The 23,958-nt window shown below is 46.1% G+C and overlaps 1 protein-coding gene across 1 annotated transcript in view; it reads left to right on the top strand.

Annotated features, from left to right (window-relative positions):
• The window catches only part of igdcc4 (immunoglobulin superfamily, DCC subclass, member 4), a 60,075-nt gene that overhangs the window by 22,994 nt on the left and 13,123 nt on the right, over window positions 1-23,958 (top strand). Inside the window, exons 2-10 of the mRNA XM_031810287.1 lie at window positions 3,614-3,934; window positions 9,015-9,156; window positions 11,588-11,721; window positions 15,402-15,539; window positions 16,117-16,269; window positions 16,446-16,856; window positions 17,076-17,240; window positions 18,843-18,980; window positions 21,331-21,504. Coding sequence (XP_031666147.1) covers window positions 3,614-3,934; window positions 9,015-9,156; window positions 11,588-11,721; window positions 15,402-15,539; window positions 16,117-16,269; window positions 16,446-16,856; window positions 17,076-17,240; window positions 18,843-18,980; window positions 21,331-21,504 — 1,776 coding nt within the window. The remainder of the gene's footprint in view (window positions 1-3,613; window positions 3,935-9,014; window positions 9,157-11,587; window positions 11,722-15,401; window positions 15,540-16,116; window positions 16,270-16,445; window positions 16,857-17,075; window positions 17,241-18,842; window positions 18,981-21,330; window positions 21,505-23,958) is intronic.

Genomic DNA, 23,958 nt, shown 5'->3' with positions numbered 1-23,958 from the left:
TATGTTGCGGTTGTGGTCTGTCTCTCTTCACAGGGTGGTTGATGTGATTACTGTAGCTGGAGGTGGTAGTGTGGGTCATTGTGTGTATGTGGGGTAATGGCTTCCACACAGAAGGGTCCAGGAAAAGCTCTGGCAGGGAGCAGGGAAATGGCAGCAAACTGTTTAATGACTTAATAAGACCTAATTAGTGTAAATGGAGGAGAAGAGAGCGGCGCAGTGGAGGTGAGCTGGGGTGACTGAGTGTGCCTTGGCTACATCAGCCAGACATACAGCAGGCAGCCCTCGTTCATTAGCTGATGAAAAGTAGGCCAACTGCTCTGATGTGTTCGTTCATCCCAGAGACACCTCTGGATAACAGAACAGCACATTGCTGCTTTAAGGTGCTCTCGTGCTATCTCTTTCACACTCGCACACACACTCGCGCACACACACACACACACACATACACAAACACAAAAAAACAATTGCCCACAAACAGGGACAATGGAGCTTTGTGCGTGTAAGTGTGTGTGTGCTTGTTATGTGTGTTGTGTGTGTGTCAGATGAATGCCAGGGCGTGGTGTGTGTAGTGTGTAGTGGAGGCTTTGAGAGCATTACCCTGCTCTGAGACAGGGGTGGTGGAGGGTCAGCCCTCATTTAATCAAGGAAATAATTCCATCTCCCATTAAGTTAATTAAAATACAAGGCCTCACTCAAAACAGAACCAGAGGGAAACCCACCCGGGGGAACAATAGATACAGTGCATTCAGAAAGTATTCAGACCCCTTGACTTTTTTCACATTCTGTGATGTTACAGCTTTATTCTAAAGTGTATTAAATAGTTTTCCCCCTCATCAATCTACACACAATACCCCAGGTTTTTAGAAATGTTAGCAAATTTATTACAAATAAAACACTTAAATATCACATTTACATAAATATTCAGACCTTTTACTCAGTACTTTGTTGAAGCACCTTTGGCAGCAATTACAGCCTCGAGTCTTCTTGGGTATGAAGCTACAAGCTTGGCACATTTGTATTCGGGGAGTTTTTCCCAATCTTCTCTGCAGATCCTCTCAAGCTCTGTCAGGTTGGACGGGGAGCGTCGCTGCACAGCTATTTTCAGGTAGATGTTCGATCAGGTTAAAGTCCGGGCTCTGGCTGGGCCACTCAAGGACATTCAGAGACTTGTCCTGAATCTACTCCTGTGTTGTCTTGGCTGTGTGCAGGACGTTGTCCTGTTGGAACGTGAACCTTCACCCTGGTCTGAAGTCCTAAGCACTTTGGAGCAGGTTTTTATCAAGGATCTCTCTGTACTTTGCTTTGTTCATCTTTCCCTTGATCCTGACTAGTCTCCCAGTCCCTGCCGCTGAAAAACATCCCACAGCATGATGCTGCCACCACCATGCTTCACAGTAGGTTTCCAGCAGGTTTCCTCCATGCATTCAGGCCAAAGAGTTCAATCTTGGTTTCATCAGACCAGAGAATCTTGTTTCTCACGGTCAGAGTCCTTTAGGTGCCTTTTGGCAAATTCCATGCGGGCTGTCATGTGCCTTTTACTGAGGAGTGGCTTCCGTCTGGCAACTCTACCATAAAGACCTGATTGGTGGAGTGCTGCAGAGATGGTTGTCCTCTTGGAAGTTTCTCCCATCTCCACAGAGGAACTCTGTCAGAGTGACTCCAATCATGTTGTAGAAACATCTCAAGGATAAACAATGGAAACAGGAAGCACCGGATCTGAATTTAGAGTTTTAGTTATGTAAATAAAGTATTTCTGTTATTCTTTTTTTTATAAATTGGCAAACATTTCTAAAAACCTGTTTTCGACTTTGTCATTATGGGGTATTGTGTATAGATTCATGAGGAATACATTTTAGAATAAGGCTATAACGTAACAAAATGTGGAAAAGGGGAAGAGGTCTGAATACTTTTTGAATGCACCATAGCCATAAATATGATGACTTGCAACTCGACTTTGACTTTAACACCAATGGCTCGTGACTTTACTTGGACTTGAGCCTTATGACTCGACCTGACTTGATTCCCTCCCCCAGCCCAAATATAAAAAATGATGCTATTAAAAAAAGTGTGCAGCGCTTCATTTAACGGATTACAGTTTGAATCGGACAGCAGCCAATCAAATTGTGCCAGCTGAGAAAAAGTCGCACGTGGCATTGCAGAGGAACGTTGGCGGGTGAATTCAGATGGAGCCCTTGGAAAGATGATACCCAAAATTATTATTTTTGAATATAACGACTACGCTGTATCAACAAAAAACAGATTGCAACTTGCAAAACATGCAGGAAGTAAATGGCAGACTGAGGCGCAACAACTTCCAACTTTGTTCGACATTTGAAGCTGCACAAACAACGGTAAGTCATGGCTAATATAGCCGACAGCTATATCATTCATAACTTTGCTAATGTAGCATGTTGGCTAACATAACGTTAAGTCAATGAGCCTCCACACAGTCAGTCAGTGCGGGAATGTGATCATTGCACCCAGGGTTGACTGGCTAGGCAGTTGGTAGCCTAAATCCTGCCTGATGTTACTACTGTTCCTAAAGCCATTGACATATGTTAGCTTACTGTAACCACTCGCACAGTGTGTGTGTGTTTAGGTTGGGCGATTGCGTACAAGCCTACATCGCCCGATTGCGCCCCATAGCGATCCTCGATAGTCGATCGCTATTGGGGGGGGGGTGTCTTTCTTATGGCTACCCATGTATTTCTATGGAAATATAAAGTTTATTTGGAAAGTAAGTAGATTTTTAAAAGCATTCATTTTGATTTGATTTTTATTTAACTAGGCAAGCCAGTTAAGAACAAATTCTTATTTTCAATGACAGCCTAGGAACAGTGGGTTAACTGCCTTGTTCAGGGGCAGAACAACAGATTTTCACCTTCGATCTTGCAGCCTTTCGGTTACTAGTCCAACGCTCTACCCACTAGGCTACCTGCATAAATGTAATATACTAAATATTACTCTTGTTAAAAATATGAAATGGTATTATATTTGATGAAGAGCACATTATGACTTGTTTAGGACTCGAAACTCAAAGTTTAGGACTTGAGACTTGACTTGAGACTTGTTGGTCTTGACTTGAGACTTGACTCGAGACTTGTTGGTCTTGACTTGGGACATGACTTGGGACGTGAGTGCTAAGACTTGAGACTTACTTGTGACTTGTAAAACAATGTCCCACCTCTGGTTTTTGGACTTTTCAGTCTGGGAATAGTCTCTCACTTCAAAATGTATGATTGTTGGTTGTTGTTTGTCCAACACTTTTCTGGACATATTACAACTCAGTAAACCTGACAGTACACAGGTTGATCAATAGGATGTGAAGTTCACCTATGACGCTGTAAACGGGGTATGCATACAGGCAAAGATAAACACTGGAATGTACAAACTACAGGGAAGAACCTTTAAGCATTCTAAAGATATGCAGTTGTGTTGCATGTTTACTAGCAATTTGACATTTCCTGGTTTTGCCCCTTCATTCCTTCTCTCCCTCCTCCATCTCTCATGCTAACCTGTCTCCCCATGCACACTAATCTCAGACCACTCATGTCAGTCAGGATTTGGAGTCTAACTCTCTCCCTCCCCCTTCTCTCCCCCTTTCCCCCTCCAGAGAAGCCTGTGACGGTGGAGCTGAGCTGTGGGGCGGGGCCTGTCCTCGTGGTGCTGGAGCCGGGACAGCCCCTGCTGCTGGACTGTCACCTGGGGGCCACGCCCCTGGCCACGCCCCTCAACGTCACCTGGCTGCAGGATGGGCTCCCCGTGTTGGAGGGGGAGGGGAACTCCCTCAGGACCCTTGCCAACGGATCACTGTTGGTGCTGCCCACCTCTGTGGATGGTCGGACACCTCAAGGGGTGGAGGGGGGCTACAGCTGTGTGAGCGCCGGCCCCTTTGGAGCTCTGACCAGCCGCACCATTGCCGTTCACCTGGCCAGTGAGTACTACTATTTCTCAGACAGGGCGGGGCTGTGCCCGCTCAACTCCACCAGGGTCAGACTCACATGGAATGGCATGATGGTCTGGTGTCCCAACATAGGAGCACAGCCATTTTCCTCAGGGGGATTTCCATACTTGGTCCTCCTCTGTCTCAGGCAAGAGATTGATCGTGTGGCTGGGCGGCCACACCGGTGGTGTCCTGGGAACAGGTTGGCGCCACACCGGTGGTGTCCTGGGAACAGGTAAGCTCCACACTGGTGGTGTCCTGGGAACAGGTAGGCTCCACACCGGTGGTGTCCTGGGAACAGGTAGGCTCCACACCGGTGGTGTCCTGGGAACAGGTAGGCACCACACTGGTGGTGTCCTGGGAACAGGTAGGCTCCACACCGATGGTGTCCTGGCAACAGGTAGGCTCCACACTGGTGGTGTCCTGGGAACAGGTAGGCTCCACACTGGTGGTGCCCTGGGAACAGGAAGGCTTCACACCGGTGGTGTCCTGGGAACAGGTAGGCTCCACACTGGTGGTGCCCTGGGAACAGGAAGGCTCCACACCGGTGGTGTCCTGGGAACAGGTAGGCTCCACACCCGTGGGTTGAGGACAGAGGGGGAAAGGGGGAAAGCGAGAGAGGGGTGAAGAGTAGGATGGAGAGAGAGGGAGTGAGAGAGATAGAAGGTAGCAAGAGATCCGGTTTATCCCCCATCTCCTCTCCCCTCCCTGTCTCTCCTCTCCTCTCCTCCCCTCTCCCCCCCCCTCTCTCCTCTCCCCTCCCCTCCCCTCCCCTCCCCTCCCTCCCCCTCTCTCCTCTCCCCTCCATCTCTCCCCTCCCTCTCTCCCCTCCCTCTCCCCTCCCTCTCTCCTCTCTCCTCTCCCTTCACTCTCCCCTCCCTCTCTCCCCTCCCTCTCTCCTCTCCCCTCTCCTCTCTCCTCTCCCCTCCGTCTCTCATCTCCTCTCTCCCCTCCCCTCTCATCTCCTCCCCCCCTCTCTCCTCTCCCCTCCCTCTCTCCCCTCCCTCTCTCCTCTCCCCTCTCCTCTCTCCTCTCCCCTCCGTCTCTCATCTCCTCTCTCCCCTCCCCTCTCATCTCCTCCCCCCCTCTCTCCTCTCCCCTCCCTCTCTCCCCTCTCCTCTCCTCTCTCCTCTCTCCTCCGTCTCTCATCTCCTCTCTCCCCTCCCCTCCCCTCCCCTCTCCTCTCCTCTCCTCTCCTCTCCTCTCCTCTGCTCTCCCCTCCCTCCCCCTCTCTCCTCTCCCCTCCCTCTCTCCCCTCCCTCTCTCCTCTCCCCTCCCTCTCTCCTCCCTCTCTCCTCTCCCCTTCCTCTCTCCTCTCCCCTCTCCTCTCCTCTCTCCTCTCCCCTCCCTCTCTCATCTCCCATCACACTCTCCTCCCATAGAGCTGCTTTCATTATCCTCTGTAAAAGTGGCAGTCTTTATTCAGTCATTAGCTTTGTGTAGAATGGGACTGTATCCTCTGTGGAGGTTCCTCCTTTTGTCAGCTGTCGCATGCCTATTTATGAGAATGCTTTGTTTGGGGACAATGACGGGACAATGAGGTAGGGAGGTGATGACTGAGAGGGATGAAGGGAGGGAGGTGACTGAGGAGTTAGGATTGGTGAAAAGAGAAGGAAGTAGGAAGGTAGGGGAGGATACGTTGGATAAGAAGGAAAGATGGGATATTTGGGTGGGAGGTAACTGAGGAGTTTGGGATGGTGAAGGCAGAGGCTGTTCTGGGAGAGAAACTAATAAGTGTGTCCTTCAGAAGGTGTCTGTGGTAAATGTAATGTTCTGTAGACTACTACTGCTGTGAGATGGATGGGCTGCTGGAGACAAGCAGTGCCAAGGGCCTGCATGCAATGGGCCTCAACGAGCACACTGACATTGAGCAGAGAGACCAGAGGCCCATGTCTGTCTGTCTGTCTTTCTGTCTGTCTCATGTCTTTACCACCACCAATTAGGAGGCAGAACACCATATGTGATAATTGTGTGACAGTCCTTCGTCTTTAATACTCTAAACATGTTTGATGTGCATTGCTGTTCTGAATGCTCCCTTCATGTGACTCCATCCAAAAAGCGAGTGAGTCAGTTAAAGAGAGGGGGGGTAAATCGCGGTAGAGGAGGAGGGGAGGAGAGGAGTTGGTGGACATGTCGACAGACAGAGAACAGGGAAGCCATGTGTTGTGGTCAGAGAGTACAAGGGGAGGGGAAGAAAGTTGCAATCTGATCGCTGAGGGGCCAAAGAATGGGGCAAAGACAGAAAGAGAGGGGGAATAGAGAGGACAGGAGAGAGAAAGAGAGGGGGGGCACAGAGAGAACAGGAACAGACAGAGAAGGGAGAGACTAAAAATAAATGTGCTATGGATTGAACTCATATAGAGCACAAGACATGCTAACAGATTTACAGATACAGTAATCTACTTCATCTGGTCCATTCACTCAGTAAGTTAACCATTAGCCCAGTTGGCCACAAGAGTTACAAGTGCTAGCTTACTTTACACTATTGGATGACCTGTTATCTATCTAGCTGCTCTGTGGAGCTCTGCTCTGTGTGCTCATTGAGAAACTTTGCTCCGTGTGTGTGTGTGTGTGTGTGTGTGTGTACAGCATTTAGTTTATGCAATGACAGGTGCTGAGCTTATTTGTGCTGTTAGTCAGCTAATAATATGTGGCTTTCTGAAGAACTTTGCCATGTGAGAATCAGCTCAGAAGTAGTTGTGACAGATTTATGTTTGGTCGCTAGGTAGGATTAGCCCTTATACAGTGCCTTGCGAAAGTATTCGGCCCCCTTGAACTTTGCGACCTTTTGCCACATTTCAGGCTTCAAACATAAAGATATAAAACTGTATTTTTTTGTGAAGAATCAACAACAAGTGGGACACAATCATGAAGTGGAACGACATTTATTGGATATTTGAAACATTTTTAACAAATCAAAAACTGAAAAATTGGGCGTGCAAAATTATTCAGCCCCTTTACTTTCAGTGCAGCAAACTCTCTCCAGAAGTTCAGTGAGGATCTCTGAATGATCCAATGTTGACCTAAATGACTAATGATGATAAATACAATCCACCTGTGTGTAATCAAGTCTCCGTATAAATGCACCTGGACTGTGATAGTCTCAGAGGTCCATTAAAAGTGCAGAGAGCATCATGAAGAACAAGGAACACACCAGGCAGGTCCGAGATACTGTTGTGAAGAATTTTAAAGCCGGATTTGGATACAAAAAGATTTCCCAAGCTTTAAACATCCCAAGGAGCACTGTGCAAGCAATAATATTGAAATGGAAGGAGTATCAGACCACTGCAAATCTACCAAGACCTGGCCGTCCCTCTAAACTTTCAGCTCATACAAGGAGAAGACTGATCAGAGATGCAGCCAAGAGGCCCATGATCACTCTGGATGAACTGCAGAGATCTACAGCTGAGGTGGGAGACTCTGTCCATAGGACAACAATCAGTCGTATATTGCACAAATCTGGCCTTTATGGAAGAGTGGCAAGAAGAAAGCCATTTCTTAAAGATATCCATAAAAAGTGTCGTTTAAAGTTTGCCACAAGCCACCTGGGAGACACACCAAACATGTGGAAGAAGGTGCTCTGGTCAGATGAAACCAAAATTGAACTATTTGGCAACAATGCAAAACGTTATGTTTGGCGTAAAAGCAACACAGCTCATCACCCTGAACACACCATCCCCACTGTCAAACATGGTGGTGGCAGCATCATGGTTTGGGCCTGCTTTTCTTCAGCAGGGACAGGGAAGATGGTTAAAATTGATGGGAAGATGGATGGAGACAAATACAGGACCATTCTGGAAGAACCTGAATGATGGAGTGATGGAATGATGGAGTCTGCAAAAGACCTGAGACTGGGACGGAGATTTGTCTTCCAACAAGACAATGATCCAAAACATAAAGCAAAATCTACAATGGAATGGTTCAAAAATAAACATATCCAGGTGTTATAATGGCCAAGTCAAAGTCCAGACCTGAATCCAATCGAGAATCTGTGGAAAGAACTGAAAACTGCTGTTCACAAATGCTCTCCATCCAACCTCACTGAGCTCGAGCTGTTTTGCAAGGAGGAATGGGAAAAAAATTCTGTCTCTCGATGTGCAAAACTGATAGAGACATACCCCAAGCGACTTACAGCTGTAATCGGAGCAAAAGGTGGCGCTACAAAGTATTAACTTAAGGGGGCTAAATAATTTTGCACGCCCAATTTTTCAGTTTTTGATTTGTTAAAAAAGTTTCAAATATCCAATAAATGTCGTTCCACTTCATGATTGTGTCCCACTTGTTGTTGATTCTTCACAAAAAAAATACAGTTTTATATCTTTATGTTTGAAGCCTGAAATGTGGCAAAAGGTCGCAAAGTTCAAGGGGGCCGAATACTTTCGCATGGCACTGTATGTGTTATGAAGCATGGTTTACGCGTCACATTTTCGAATCAGTTCAAAATGTATTTTTAATGTATGTCTTGGGATTTTACAGTCCAATGCAGAAATTAGGAACAACTTCAGGATGTAAGGATGTGACCTTTTCCTCAAGTGCTTTATGTATGGCTTTATGTCTAGTCTGTCACAGCGGTTTGGTGCTTTATGTATGGCTTTATGTCTAGTCTGTCACAGCGGTTTGGTGCTTTATGTATGGCTTTATGTCTGGTCTGTCACAGCGGTTTGGTGCTTTATGTATGGCTTTATGTCTGGTCTGTCACAGCGGTTTGGTGCTTTATGTATGGCTTTATGTCTAGTCTGTCACAGCGGTTTGGTGAGAATACAATTTGAAGGTAATCTTGGATTGGTATGTTCAGGACTTTAGGACTGCAGGCTGGACAGAACAGCTCGCAACCCTGGAGCTGATTGATGAGGTAGTCAGAGCTCTTGTGTTCCCCCATAATGCCCCAAATCAGTCTGGCCTGAGGTCAGGGGCCCCCTTAGCCCTATAAGACTCAGCTCCAGGACTCACTGCTGCCCCCTGCTGTTAACTACAGTTATCACGTGTTGGCTACAGACTAGCTGACTGCATCTCTCTCTGTGTCTCTTTCTCCCTCTCTTTTGCTGTCTCTCTCTATCTCCCTCACTCCCAGCGCTGTCTCGTTTCCATCAGGACCCAGAGGCCCAGGTGGTGCCGCTTGGGGGTGCTTCCCGCTTTGAGTGCCAGATAGACGGAGTGCCCACTCCAAGGATAACCTGGGAGAGGGACCAGGAACCCATCCCAAGCCAGCCTAGGTGAGACACGCGCGCACACACACGCACATTCTCACACACACGCACATTCTCACACGCACGCACACACACACACACACACACACACACACACACACACACACACACACACACACACACACACACACACACACACACACACACACACACACACACACGCACATGGTGATGCACTCCAGCAGAGCCTGACAGTAAGTGATTGTCTGTTCTACTTGGTCCCAATGCTGTCCCCTAAGAGAGCTCCAGCCGGACAGCAGAGACTGGATCTGTTCTAAGGTCCATGCTGCCACTGATCATGTGAGGGCTGTGCTCCCTCCACCATTCTACTTCATTGCATAATGGCAGTCAGGGAATAACCTGAGAATTTGGTAGGAAGTTCAATTAAATGAGTACATATTGGTCTTTTTCAGTAGTGCAGAGTTCAGAGATAAGGGATGGACACAGATCTGTTGGTTTCCTCTCTGTCTGTCAGCCAGAGGCTGAAGGTCAGGGCCACAAAGTGCAGCCTGGTCACTTTCTCTCTTCTGTTTGTTCTACTCCCAAAAACCCTCCTACATCTCCCTTTCACATGGCTACAGGCTGAGGCCAGTCCAGTAACTGGGAACTGATGTGCTTTGAATCGAATTGGGTAGAAAGATGCACATAATCTACTGCACATGACTCCGCTCCCTCCCTTCTCCTCCCTGGCCTTTCCTCTCTCCTCGCTCTCGCTCCCTTCGTCTCCCTCATGGGAGAGATTTGGCCCTTTTTAAATTAAGTTACACATTTTTTCCACCTGCTCTGTCCTTACCAATCATAGAAAGACTAGCAGCTGTTTGTCAGTCATTTAGATGCATATCGCACACACTCGGTATGTGTGTACGCGCATGTGCACACACACACACACTTATGCGGTATACAGTATACAGTGAATTACTGTTCATGGCTTGCCTCGGAGTGATCATGTGCCGAGTTGACGTCCTGTATATGTTTGCCCTTCAAAGGCCATGGCCCACATATGGCTGTTCACATGACGACTTGTTTAAATGTGTGTCTCATGTTGAATGGCCAGGAAATGGCCAGCTTTTCTTCATTAACATGGTTAAACCGACTAACATTACTATAACGTTCCAGGACCCTTGCTGCTGACCACCCTTGACCACACAGAGTGGACAAGGGCATCAGAGGAGTGGAAGGGGGGGGGCAGGACCAGTGTGCTAACAACACTCTGTGTATTGACATTCAGGGCTGAACAGTGGAGAATCATGTAGCGTTACTGATAGAAACCCCCGATTTAATGCCGTCTCGTCTGCCTGAAAACTCAAATGCACACTCTCACAGCCGAGCAGTGGCCACACACACACACACACACACACACTCTCACTAGTCACCAGAAACGGTCCCACTCTCATGCTCATTTACCCAAGCACTTAACACTATTGACGTTTCTGCCTCAGCTCTGCTGTTGGCTATACATTTGTGCCTGCCTGACATTATTAGAGGCATCTGGCTCAAAAACAGTCTATCCCTGTGTGACCCATAGGCCAATGCTGAACCAAATGCTGAACCAAGCTGTACAGTGCTGTGGTGTTGTTGTGCTGACACAAAGTGGTACTAATGGGCAGCAGTAGAGATGAGACCCTGACCAGAGACCAGTGTTGTGTGCAGTCTCTCTGTTGCACAGATGAGCTCTCTGTCTGTCTGTCAGGGCATTACTAGTCCATCATCACAGAGTTAAAAGGCTGTGGAATAGGAGTTGAATAGTGGAAAGCCCAGGCCTCAGGCTTGGAGGAACCACCCGGGTTTGTGTGTGTGTGTGTGTGTGGGGGTGGGTGTGTGTGTGGAACCTGACCTGTCTTCCATGGCAGGGGGAAGGAGGGAGGGAGGGAGGAGGAAGAGGAGCTGGTGGGTGAAAGAGAGATAAATATTGACAAGAGTCGGCACAACCAGCAGCCATGGCTGCTTCTAAATGCTGTTTTGCAATGCGCAATCTCTCTGACCTAGATTGAGAGCTCATTGTTCTCTTACATCTATCAGTAAAGATTTCTAAATAATTATTTCTTTCTAGTCTCTTCTTTTTCTCCCCTGTTTACGTCTTTGTCAATAGGAATACAATGTATTTAGTGTCATTTCTTTCTTCTTCCTTTCTTTTGTCTACTTTTATTTGAGATTCCATTTTTGTGGACGGTGTTATGCTAAATAGCTGTTAGATATAAGGAGAGTGTAGCCTAATGGCCGTCACTGGAGACCTACTCCTGCAGTTCTGTATGGTGGTAATGAGCGTGTACACAGTTGGAGATTACCAGTAAGTTATTATATCTCACTAAGCACTAGTTCTTGCACTCTCTCTCCTTCCCACCCTCTCTCCTTCCACACACTCTCCTCCTTCCACACACTCTCTCTCCTTCACAACCTCTCTCCTTCCCACCCTCTCTCCCTTTCCCTCCGTCTTCAGGTTCATCTCTCTCCCTAACGGTGTGCTCCAGATCTTGGGGGCGGTTAAGGAGGATGGGGGTGCGTACCGCTGTGTGGCCTCCAACTTTGCCCGGAAACGCTTCAGCCAGGATGCCATACTCACTGTCACTACGGGTATGTTATGCTCTCTCAGTCTCTCTCTCTCTCTCTCTCTCTCTCTCTCTCTCTCTCTCTCTCTCTCTCTCTCTCTCTCTCTCTCTCGCTGATGACGTCTGTAGCCAAGTGATCCCTTTGGACGTGCTTGACCCCCTCTGTCTGGGTGTGTTCTTTAAATAGCCTATTTAGTGGATGGCTTCCTGCTTATATGTATTTCCTGAGAGAGGTAAAGAGACAGAGACGGCTCCAGACCTATGGTCTCATGTCTGATATCAGCAGGCTGTAAGCAGTATACACAGCCTCGCTCTGCTCTCCTCACCCACGTCTCTTCCCTTCTGACAAAAGGTGCATTACTGATGGAGATCAATCCTGGCCTTCAATTGGTTCCGTCAAACTTTAGTGTCTGTGAAAGGCCTATGTCTAGATCTGCTTCTATGTGAGCGTTGGCATGCAAACAGAAAGAGAGAGAGAGAGACCTTCTGAGCATCAGAAACATGTCCGAGTCTTTATACCTATTGGCCCTATTGAGCTTGTTGCCTGGACACAAGACTGAACTGTGTGGGAATGTCTGCATCCTGTGGAACAGCGAGGGAAACAGAGATGAATCACCTCTCTGCACCCTGCAGCATGTCCACACACACACTCACAGACAGGCACGCACTATAAGGGCACAGGGCGAAACCCAGATGCAGACATGGGAGGCGGGTTGTTCGAGTCTCTGATATTTATTATAATCTAAGGGGCAGGCAAGAGAATGGTCGTGGACAGGCAAAAGATCATAACAAGGTCAGAGACCAGGAGGTACAGAGTGGCAGGCAGGCTCGAGGTTAGGGCAGGCAGTATGGTCAGGCATGCTGGTTCAGAGTCAAGGCAGGCAAGGGTCAAAACCGCGAGGACTAGCAAAAGAGAGATAAGAAGAAAAAAAGCAGGCACATGGAAAACCACACTGGTTGGCTTGACAAGACAAGCTGGCAACAGACAAACAGGGAACACCGGAATAAATACTAATGGGGAAAACGGGTGACACCTGGAGGTGGGAGGAGACAATCACAAAGACAGGTGAAACAGATCAGGGCATGACACGCACATTCACAAATAGACTTCGCATTATGTTGATGACTCAATACTCCTTGACACACTTACTGTATACCTTCTTTCTCTCCCACAAACACACGGATGAGTACACAAACACCACACACACACACACACACACACACACACACACACACCACTCTCACAGTCACACAGACAGCCTGAGCAGGTGAAGAAATTACAGCATTCCTGCCTTTTTCACACCTCCCAATATCCAACAGACTGTGTGAAGTGATGCTAGCTTACAGTAGCAGGTATTTGGTGTGACAAAAAGCGCTGCTGCCTTAGAAACCTGAAGGTCAGAGAAGAAAGCACTCCCAGACTTTTTGAGGCGTTACGTAAAACATGTAAAATCTAATGCCATTACATCTCTAGCTTTCACTTTGGAAGAGGTTTATGAATGGAATACCTGAACACCAATGTCATCTTCCTGACAGAATAATGCTGAGCACATCATCTCCACTTCACACATTCAATTGTACATTACGTCTATACCTTTATAAACTGAACCAAAATATAAACGCAACATGCAACAATTTCAACGATTTTACTGAGTTACAGTTCATATCAGGAAATCAGTCAATTGAAAGAAATTTATTAGGCTCTAATCTATGGGCCTTACATGACTGGGCAGCCACCTACTGGGTAGCCAGGCCCAGCCGATCAGAATGAGTTTGTCCCCACAAAAGGGCTTTATTACAGACAGAAATATTTCTCAGCCCCCACCCCTCATCAGACGTTCATGCAGATGGAGAAGCCGGATATGGAGGTCCTGAGCTTGCGTGGTTACATGTGGTTTGCGGGTTGTGAGGCCGGACATTCTTGCAGTCAGCATGCCTATTGCACGCTCCCTCAAGAACATCTGTGGCATTGAGTTGTGTGACAAAACTCAACATTTTAAAGTGGCCTTTTATTGTCCACAGCACAAGGTGCACCTGTGTAATGATCATGCTGTTTATCTTGGCAAAGGATCCATGTTCACTAACAGTGATGTAAACCAATTTGTGCACCAAATTTGAGAGAAATAAGCTATTTGTGCGTATGGAAAATATCAGGTATTTCCAGATCATGAAACATGGGACGAACGCTTTGCTTTTATATTTTTGTTCAGTGTACTTTCTTTCTCTCATCCACGCATACACATGCATGTGCGCATGCAAAACACACACACACGCACACACACTCTGAGCACAGAACTTACACAAAACCCTATCAAGGCACATCCTGCAATCCTGGGAGAACTCGACTGGCCCATTTAAAACCTTAAGCCCTCATGCATAACCAAGTAGTGCTGTATGTATGCTCAATGATTAATTTATAATGTGCTTACAGTATCCCAGGACCCTGCTGGAGCTCATTATCATAATGTAGGCTCTGAGCAGAGAGACAGGCAGAGCAGGCCCTGGCCCAGGCAGTGTGATGGGCCTCCCATCCTACCATAATTACCCCTAGAGCCACTCACACAGAGCCACTAAAAATAAGGGCCTCATCTGCTCTGCTAATGCACTCTTCTACTCCTCCAAGAAAATGATGGAGATTTATTTAGTCATATAGTTTGGCAGAATTACACCACCATGCTCTCAGAGTAAGGCCCTCACTGCCTCTCCTCCATTATCTGACTCCCCTCTCCCTCAGATGCTCTCTCTCTCTCTCTCTCTCTCTCTCTCTCTCTCTGTCAATCCGTCTACAATAAGTGACTCCAAAGAGGTTTAACACAGGAGAATCTCCATTGTCTCCTTGATTTGTCGCTAGAAGTCACTAGATGACATTTTGCATTGCCACAACTACGTCACAGCACCAATTGGCCTTGCTGCGGCACAGCTGCGGTCCCCGATGTCGTGTTTTTGGCCCCTTTTGGCCCCTGCACCGTTGCTGTGATTTTTGTTACACAGACAGCTTCTCCCATTCTTGTTTGTGGCAGAATTGTGTGGGGAAAGTCACTAAATGCTATCAAAACCATAGAAACTCTCAGTAGCAAAAACTCCCCAAAGGCAGCCTGAAATGTTGCTGAATTTGTCGCTAAACTCTTTTACCAATATAAGTCACTGGCGGTGTCTGAAAACTTGATAAATATAGCGACAAAGTCACTAAATTGGTAACACTGATCCTAACTAACCAAGAGGGCCAAGCTTTAATCACTGTGGGCCCAAGGGGAAACTAGACTGGTGTCAGGTGATCTTTCCTCCCCTATTGAGAGCTGCTGTGATGTCATAGTGATGGACAGGACAGGACAGGACTGGTGGTGCTTTCAAAACAACTGGGAACTCGAGGAAACATGGTCAAATCATGACGTCAGTGATCTTCAGGTCGGAAAGTCTGAGTTCTAGAAAGATGCCAGAGTTTCCAGCTTGGAATTCCGAGTTGGATGACCATTCCCAGTTGTCTTGAGTTGCGTGTTCAGAGTTGTTACACTGAATCCTGACAAGAGCCCCAGCATTGTCTTACATCAGAAAGCACCACGACCCTGCCTAAACTGAGTTCATCGGTAGGTCATTTGTGACATGTCGCGTTAGAATGACGGTGTCTGATATAAGACATTGAGGGTTGGAGTTGGTTGTAAGGCAGCTGTTGATTCCTGTGTCTGTGTTGTGTAACTGTGTGCCCAGGTCCTGGCCCTGCCCAAAGTGAGGTAGTGATTGTGGCACCTCCTCAAAATGCCACAGTGGTGCAAGGGCGTCCAGCAGTGATGGAGTGCATGGCCCAGGGGGGGCAGCCCAAGCCCCTGGTGTCCTGGAGCAGACAGGGTAAGACTCTCTCTCAATCCCTCCCGAATGGTGCAGCGGTCTAAGGCATTGCATCTCAGTGCAAGAGGCATCAATACAGTCCCTGGTTCAAATCCAGGCTGTATCAGATACGGCCCTGATTGGGAGTCCCTTAGGGTGGTGCAGAATTGGCCCAGGTTTGGCCGGGGTAGGCCGTAGTTGTAAATAAGAATTTGTTCTTAACTAACTTGCCTAGTTAAATGAAAGAATAGACTCAATACCAATGTCACAACGAGAGCCTGGCCAATACTTTGGTACTAAGCTCCTGTGTTATTCCTGTAATATCATCTTCATTGTGTTTCATATTTCTACCTTTGCTGTCAAAACTCCCGTCATCACAGAGGTCTTACAGTGCCACCTAGTGGCTGGATATGCTCACTATACTTTTCTGTGATTGATGTTCAACTGCTGAACTGAGCTGCCTTGAAATGGCAGTGCCTAGTGTTGTGTGCATGAAACTACTGTTTTTAATTGCTTTAGTTTGGTCTTTTCTGATATTTTTTTCTCTGAAATCGCTTGTCTCTTCTCTGTTCCTTTCTGCTCTTTCTCCTGGACACAGACGGGAAGCCCATCGCCACCGACGTGGTTGTCCTGGAAACCAACCTGGTGATCCCCAACACACGGCGTTACCATGCAGGCGTCTATGTCTGCCGTGCCAACAAACCCAAGACCCGCGAGTTTGTCATCGCTGCGGCTGAACTGCATGTGCCAGGTAAGAGGAAGAATATGTGAGTGTGAGAATGTGGTATAGATTGCATGTTTGGCTTTGATCTTAGATCTCTGATTTGTATTCTTGGCTTTTATCTTAGTTCTCTGGTCCTGTAATATATATGCTGCTGTGAAGGATTTTGTCCTTAGAAGGATGTTTCTCTATTCGCATTCTCCCAGCCCCACCAGTGATCCTCCAGCCCCCAGAGACGGTGTCTCTCTCTCGGGGAAACACAGCCAGGTTTGTGTGTAACAGCTCTGGGGAGCCTCCCCCGGCGCTGCACTGGCTGAAGAATGGCAAGCCGGTCAAGTCTAACGGACGGGTGAAGACCCAGAGCCCTGGGGTGCTGCTCATCAACCAGCTGGGCCTGGATGACGCAGGGTACTACCAATGCATCGCTGACAACGCTCTGGGGACGGCCTGTGCCACAGCCAAGCTGTCTGTCATTGTGCGAGAGGGTCTACCCAGCCCGCCACACCAGCTCTCTGCCACGCCCCAATCAAGCACCACCGCCCTCCTCACCTGGGAACGGCCCGAACACAACAGTGACCAGATTATAGGCTTCTCTGTGCACTACCAGCCCACTTCAGGTGTGTGTGTGTGTGTGTGTGTGTGTGTGTGTGTGTGTGTGTGTGTGTGTGGCCTGTACGTACGACGTCTGCACAAGGATGCTAACTCGTTTCAAGTGTATAGGCATTAACATATATAGGTGCCTGGTTCCTTGATAGCATGGCAGAGAAGGACACTGTCAGGTCAGGCTGAGTGTGTCCTGTGCTCCAGGTAAAACACTGGGCTTGTGTGGTCCACAGGCTCTGATCACATGGAATACCAGTTTGCCGTGAACAACGATACCACAGAGTACCATGTGAAGGAGCTACTGCCACACACAGCCTATACCTTCTACGTGGTGGCCTACTCCCCCATGGGAGCCAGCCCCCCGTCACCGCCCGTCACCGTGGAGATGCTGGAGGACGGTGAGTAGACCAAAGACCTCACTTCTCAAAGGAAAACAACAGAGACACAGTTAGATCTAATGCATCCACATGACAGCCTGCATGAGTCATCATACACTTGAGAGTAAAAAGAACGTATGACACGGTCAACTGTAATACAACCTATATTATACGTGAGTAACACACCTAAGTAGATATTGTTGCCCGTCAACTAGCTATGTGATTCTACTTTGTTGCTAGGAGATAATGTAATGAATAAATTGGTATAGTAGCCTGCAGAATAGTATGGTTGATGTATGGATACTAAGAGTGTCCTGTACCTGATCTGACATGCTGTGACCCTCCAGAGAATATGATCGGCTACTTAAGTCACCAGACACTAGATCCAGGGTTATCTGTACTAGAGGTCGACCGATTATGATTTTTCAACGCCGATACAGATTATTGGAGGACCATAAAAGCCGATACCGATTAATCGGCTGATTTTTGTATTTTTTAATTTGTATTAATGACAATTACAACAATACTGAATGAACACTTATTTTAACTTAATATAATACATTAATAAAATCAATTTAGCCTCAAGTAAATAATGAAACATGTTCAATTTGGGTTAAATAATGCAAAAACAAAGTGTTGGAGAAGAAAGTAAAAGTGCAATATGTTCCATGTAAAATATGTGCCATGTAAGAAAGCTAACGTTTCAGTTCCTTGCTCAGAACATAAGAACATATGAAAGCTGGTGGTTCCTTTTAACATGAGTCTTCAATATTCCCAGGTAAGAAGTTTTAGGTTGTAGTTATTATAGGAATTATAGGACTATTTCCCTCTATACCATTTGTATTTAATTAACCTTTGACTATTGGATGTTCTTATAGGCACTTTAGTATTTCCAGTGTAACAGTATAGCTTCCATCCCTCTCCTCGCTCCTCCCTGGGCTCGAACCAGCAACACAACGACAATTAGCGTGCACTAAATAGCTAGCCATTTCACTTCGGTTACACAAGCCTCATCTCGGGAGTTGATAGGCTTGAAGTCATAAACAGCGCAATTCTTGACGCACAATGAAGAGCTGCTGGCAAAACGCACGAAAGTGCTGTTTTAATGAATGTTTACGCGCCTGCTTCTGCCTACCACCGCTCAGTCAGATACTTGTATGCTCAGTCAGATTATATGCAATGCAGGACACGCTAGATAAACTAGTAATATCATCAACCATGTGTAGTTAACTAGTGATTATGATTGATTGTTTTTTATAAGATAAGTTTAATGCTAGCTAGCAATTTACCTTGGCTTACTGCATTCGCAGCTGACAAGGTGAAAATCTGTCGTTCTGCCCCTGAACAAGGCAGTTAACCCACTGTACCTAGGCCATCATTGAAAATAAGAATGTGTTCTTAACTGACTTGCCTGGTTAAATAAAGATTAAATAAAGGTGTAAAAAAAAAATATATAAAAAAATCGCCAAATCGCCCAAAAACACCGATTTCCGATTGTTATGAAAACTTGAAATCAGCCCTAATTAATCGTCCGATTCCGATTAATCGGTCGACCTTTAATCTGTACTGCAAACTATATGACACATTAATACTAAGAATGTCCTGCCATGCTCTACCCCATAGTACCCAGTGCCCCTCCACAGCTGTCCCTGCTTAGCACCTCTCCTACAGACATCAGAGTGATGTGGCTGCCCCTGTCCTCCCAGCACAGCAGAGGAGCTGTCACCCGCTACCGCATCGACTACTCCACACTGGAACAAGGCGAGCACATCACCATGTACTGGCATGGAGGCCACAGTACTACACTGCTGTCCTGTGTTATTATAAGGCTGTCCGGTATTAGAACGTGGTGGTACATGTGTTCATGTTTCAGGAAGGCACAAAGCCTCAAATCAATGCATGATTTATGCAACCATAAAGCGTGCGCATCTAAAGTTAGGATTCCTGTAGTAGAGAATTATGTTAATTATGGCTGAATGTGTGCCTGTTTGTGTGTCTATGTGTGCCTGTTTGTGTGTCTATGTGTGCCTGTGTGTGTGTCTATGTGTGCCTGTTTGTGTGTCTATGTGTGCGTGTTTGTGTGTCTATGTGTGCGTGTTTGTGTGTCTCTGTGTGCGTGTTTGTGTGTCTATGTGTGCCTGTTTGTGTGTCTATGTGTGCCTGTTTGTGTGTCTATGTGAGCGTGTTTGTGTGTCTATGTGTGCCTGTTTGTGTGTCTATGTGTGCCTGTTTGTGTGTCTATGTGTGCGTGTTTGTGCCTGTTTGTGTGTCTATGTGTGCCTGTTTGTGTGTCTGTGTGCCTGTTTGTGTGCCTGTTTGTGTCTATGTGTGCCTGTTTGTGTGTCTATGTGTGCCTGTTTGTGTGTCTATGTGTGCCTGTTTGTGTGTCTATGTGTGCCTGTTTGTGTGTCTATGTGTGCCTGTTTGTGTGTCTATGTTTGTGTGTCTATGTTTGTGTGTCTATGTGTGCCTGTTTGTGTGTCTATGTGTGCCTGTTTGTGTGTCTATGTGTGCCTGTTTGTGTGTCTATGTGTGCCTGTTTGTGTGTCTATGTGTGCCTGTGTGTGTGTCTATGTGTGCCTGTTTGTGTGTCTATGTGCACGTATTTGTGTGTCTCTGTGTGCCTGTGTGTGTGTCTATGTGTGCCTGTTTGTGTGTCTATGTGTGCGTGTTTGTGTGTCTATGTGTGCGTGTTTGTGTGTCTCTGTGTGCGTGTTTGTGTGTCTATGTGTGCCTTTTTGTGTATCTATGTGTGCGTGTTTGTGTGTCTATGTGTGCGTGTTTGTGTGTCTGTGTGTGCCTGTTTGTGTGTCTATGTGTGCCTGTTTGTGTGTCTATGTGTGCCTGTTTGTGTGTCTATGTGTGCGTGTTTGTGTGTCTATGTGTGCCTGTTTGTGTGTCTATGTGTGCCTGTTTGTGTGTCTATGTGTGCGTGTTTGTGCCTGTTTGTGTGTCTATGTGTGCCTGTTTGTGTGTCTGTGTGCCTGTTTGTGTGTCTATGTGTGCCTGTTTGTGTCTATGTGTGCCTGTTTGTGTGTCTATGTGTGCCTGTTTGTGTGTCTATGTGTGCCTGTTTGTGTGTCTATGTGTGCCTGTTTGTGTGTCTATGTGTGCCTGTTTGTGTGTCTATGTTTGTGTGTCTATGTGTGCCTGTTTGTGTGTCTATGTGTGCCTGTTTGTGTGTCTATGTGTGCCTGTTTGTGTGTCTATGTGTGCCTGTTTGTGTGTCTATGTGTGCCTGTTTGTGCCTGTGTGTGTGTCTATGTGTGCCTGTTTGTGTGTCTATGTGTGCCTGTTTGTGTGTCTATGTGTGCCTGTTTGTGTGTCTATGTGTGCCTGTTTGTGTGTCTATGTGTGCCTGTTTGTGTGTCTATGTGTGCCTGTTTGTGTGTCTATGTGTGCCTGTTTGTGTGTCTATGTGTGTGTGTTTGTGTGTGTGTTTGTGTCTCTATGTGTGCGTGTTTGTGTGTCTATGTGTGCGTGTTTGTGTGTCTAGGTGTGCCTGTTTGTGTGTCTATGTGTGCGTGTTTGTGCCTGTTTGTGTGTCTATGTGTGCCTGTTTGTGTGTCTATGTGTGCGTGTTTGTGTGTCTATGTGCGCGTGTTTGTGTGTCTATGTGTGCCTGTTTGTGTGTCTATGTGTGCCTGTTTGTGTGTCTATGTGCGCGTGTTTGTGTGTCTATGTGCGCGTGTTTGTGTGTCTATGTGCGCGTGTTTGTGTGTCTATGTGCGCGTGTTTGTGTGTCTATGTGTGCGTGTTTGTGTGTCTATGTGCGCGTGTTTGTGTGTCTATGTGCGCGTGTTTGTGTATGCCCTGTTGGCATGTGTATCAGTATGCAACAGCAGAGAGACAGCCAGGCAGTTGTTGTTGGGAGTGTGTCCTGAATGACTACAAAAGACTCTTAAACTCAGTCACACACATTTTGGCTCCAAGAACAATTGTGGATTCTAAGCATTAAGTATTGAAGAGTGACTTGGGGTATAAGCCCAAAGCATAAAGTGTTCTATGTTCTATCCATGGTATACAATGAGTCATCAGGTCTTGCATAATAAGGTCATGGATAATTATGAAGATGGGCTGCATCTTATGTATGTGTGTGTGTTTACTGCAGTGGACAACGTGTTTTCTGTGGAGGTGGGGGGGAATGAGACTCAGCTTACCTTGCGGGAGCTGCAGCCTAACCAGGCCTATCGGCTGCGGATGGCGGCAGGAACGGGAGCAGGCTTTGGTGTGCCATCTGAGTGGGCTCAGCACCACACCCCAGCCCACTTTAACCACAGCATGGGTGAGACCTCGCGCCCTGCCCTCTCTCTTTCTATATATATTTATATATGACACACCTACTCTTTCAAGGGTTGTACATTGTAGAATAATAGTGAAGAAATCAAAATGATGAAATAACACTTATGGAATCAAGTAGTAACCAAGAAAGTGAACCTGTCACGGCAATATCCGGTGAAATGGCATAGCGCCAAATTCTAATTAAATTACTATAAATATTAAACGTTCATGAAATCACACATGCAATACACCAAATTAAAGCTGCACTTGTTGTTAATCCAGCCAACGTGTCAGATTTCAAAAAAGCTTTACGGCGAAATCAAACCATGCGATTATCCCCCCACCAAACAAACACATGACATTCATATTTCAACCAGCCAGGCGCAACACAAAACGCAGAAATAACGATTTAATTCATGCCATACCTTTGAAGACCTTCTTTTGTTGGCACTTCAATATGTCCCATAAACATCACAAACGGTCCTTTTGTTCGATAAATTCCATCGTTATATCTCCAAAATTACCATTTATTTGGCGCGTTTGATCCAGAAAAACACTGGTTCCAACTCGCGCAACATGACTACAAAATATCTAATATGTTACCTGTAAACTTGTTCCAAACATTTCAAACAACTTTCCTAATACAATTTTTTTTTTTTTACGTAAATAATCAATAAAACTTAAGACGGGATAAACTGTGTTCAATACCGGATGAAAACAAAGTGGAGCGAGCTTTCAGGTCGCGTGCCCCTAACAAACAGTACACTAGACTCGACCCTCGTTCTGAACAGACCTATTTCTTAATTTCTCAAAGGAAAAACATCAACCAATTTCTAAAGACTGTTGACATCTAGTGGAAGTGATGGGAACTGCAAGCAAGTGCCTTAGAAATCTAGATCCCCATAGAAATCCCATTGAAAAGAGAGTGACCTAAACAAACAAAACATCTGGATGGATTTTTCTCAGGTTTTCGCCTGCCATATCAGTTATGTTATACTCACATACAATATTCAAACAGTTTTCTAAATCTACCAATTATATTCATATCCTAGCTTCTGGGCCTGAGTAGCAGGCAGTTTACTTTGGGCAAGCTTTTCATCTGGATGTCAAAATACTGCCCCCTAGCCCAAAGAGGTTTAAACAAATCAAAATATATTTTAGATTCTTCAAAGTATCCACCCTTTGCCTTGATGAAGCTTTGCACACTCTTGGCTTTCTATCAACCAGCTTTTCCAACAGAGTTCCCCAATATGCTGAGCAGTTGTTGGCTGCTTTTCCTTCACTCTGCAGTCCAACTCATCTAAAATCATCTCAATTGGGTTAAAGGTGTGTTGGGTCGTTGTCCTGTTGAAAAACAAATTATAGTCCCACTAAGCGCAAACTAGATGGGATGGCACATCGCTGCAGAATGCTGTGGTAGCCATGCTGGTGAAGTGTGCCTTGAATTCTAAATAAATCACAGACAGTGTCACCAGCAAAGCACCCCCACACCATTACACCTCCTCCATGCTTCACGGTGGGAAATACACATGCTAAGATCATCCGTTCACGTACTCTGCGTCTCACAAAGACACGGCGGTTAGCACCAAAAATCGCACATTTGGACTCAGACCAAAGGACCGATTTCTCTGGACTAATGTCCATTGCTCGTGTTTCTTGGTCTAAGCAAGTCTCTTCTTCTTATTGGTGTCCTTTAGTAGTGGTTTCTTGGCATCAATTCGACCATGAAGGCCTGTTACATGAACTCTGAAGTATTTATTTGGGCTGCAATTTCTGAGGCTGGTAACTCTAAAGAACAGAGGTAACTCTGGGTCTTCCTTTCCTGTGGCGGTCCTCATGACAGCCAGTTTCATCATAGCGCTTGAGGGTTTTTGCGACTGCACTTGAAGAAACTTTAAAATTTCTTTACATTTTCCAGATTGACTCACCTTCATGTCTTAACCTGTAACTAAGTATACTAGCACTGAAAAGAACACTGCAACCTTCCATTCATGCTGACTGTTCATGGCTGAATACACCTTCTCCTTCACATTTGCATCAGCCATACAATTGCTCTCCATTCAGGGGGAAGGCTGACTCTGTGCCTCTTACAATGTGTTTGTGTGTGTGTGTGTCTGAGGTTCTTGTTAAAGGCAGAAGATTAATTTCTAAGAAATGGACATAAATCTATTCTATCCTTTTCTATACAATGACTGAGCTCTCACAAATGCCCTTAATGCACAGAATAAGAACCTCTTAATGCACAGAAGAAGAAAATCTTGTAATGCACAGAAGAAAACCTGTTAATGCACAGAATAAGAAAATCTGTTAATGCACAGAATAAGAAAATCTGTTAATGCACAGAATAAGAAAATCTCTTAATGCACAGAAGAAGAAAATCTCTTAATGCACAGAAGAAAACCTGTTAATGCACAGAAAACCTGTTAATGCACAGAAAACCTGTTAATGCACCGAATAA

Source organism: Oncorhynchus kisutch, linkage group LG3 (assembly GCF_002021735.2).
Source record: "Oncorhynchus kisutch isolate 150728-3 linkage group LG3, Okis_V2, whole genome shotgun sequence".
NCBI classification, from domain to species: Eukaryota; Metazoa; Chordata; class Actinopteri; order Salmoniformes; family Salmonidae; genus Oncorhynchus; species Oncorhynchus kisutch.
Note: the sequence above shows the minus strand (reverse complement) of the source record. Positions and strands in the feature narration are given on the sequence as shown.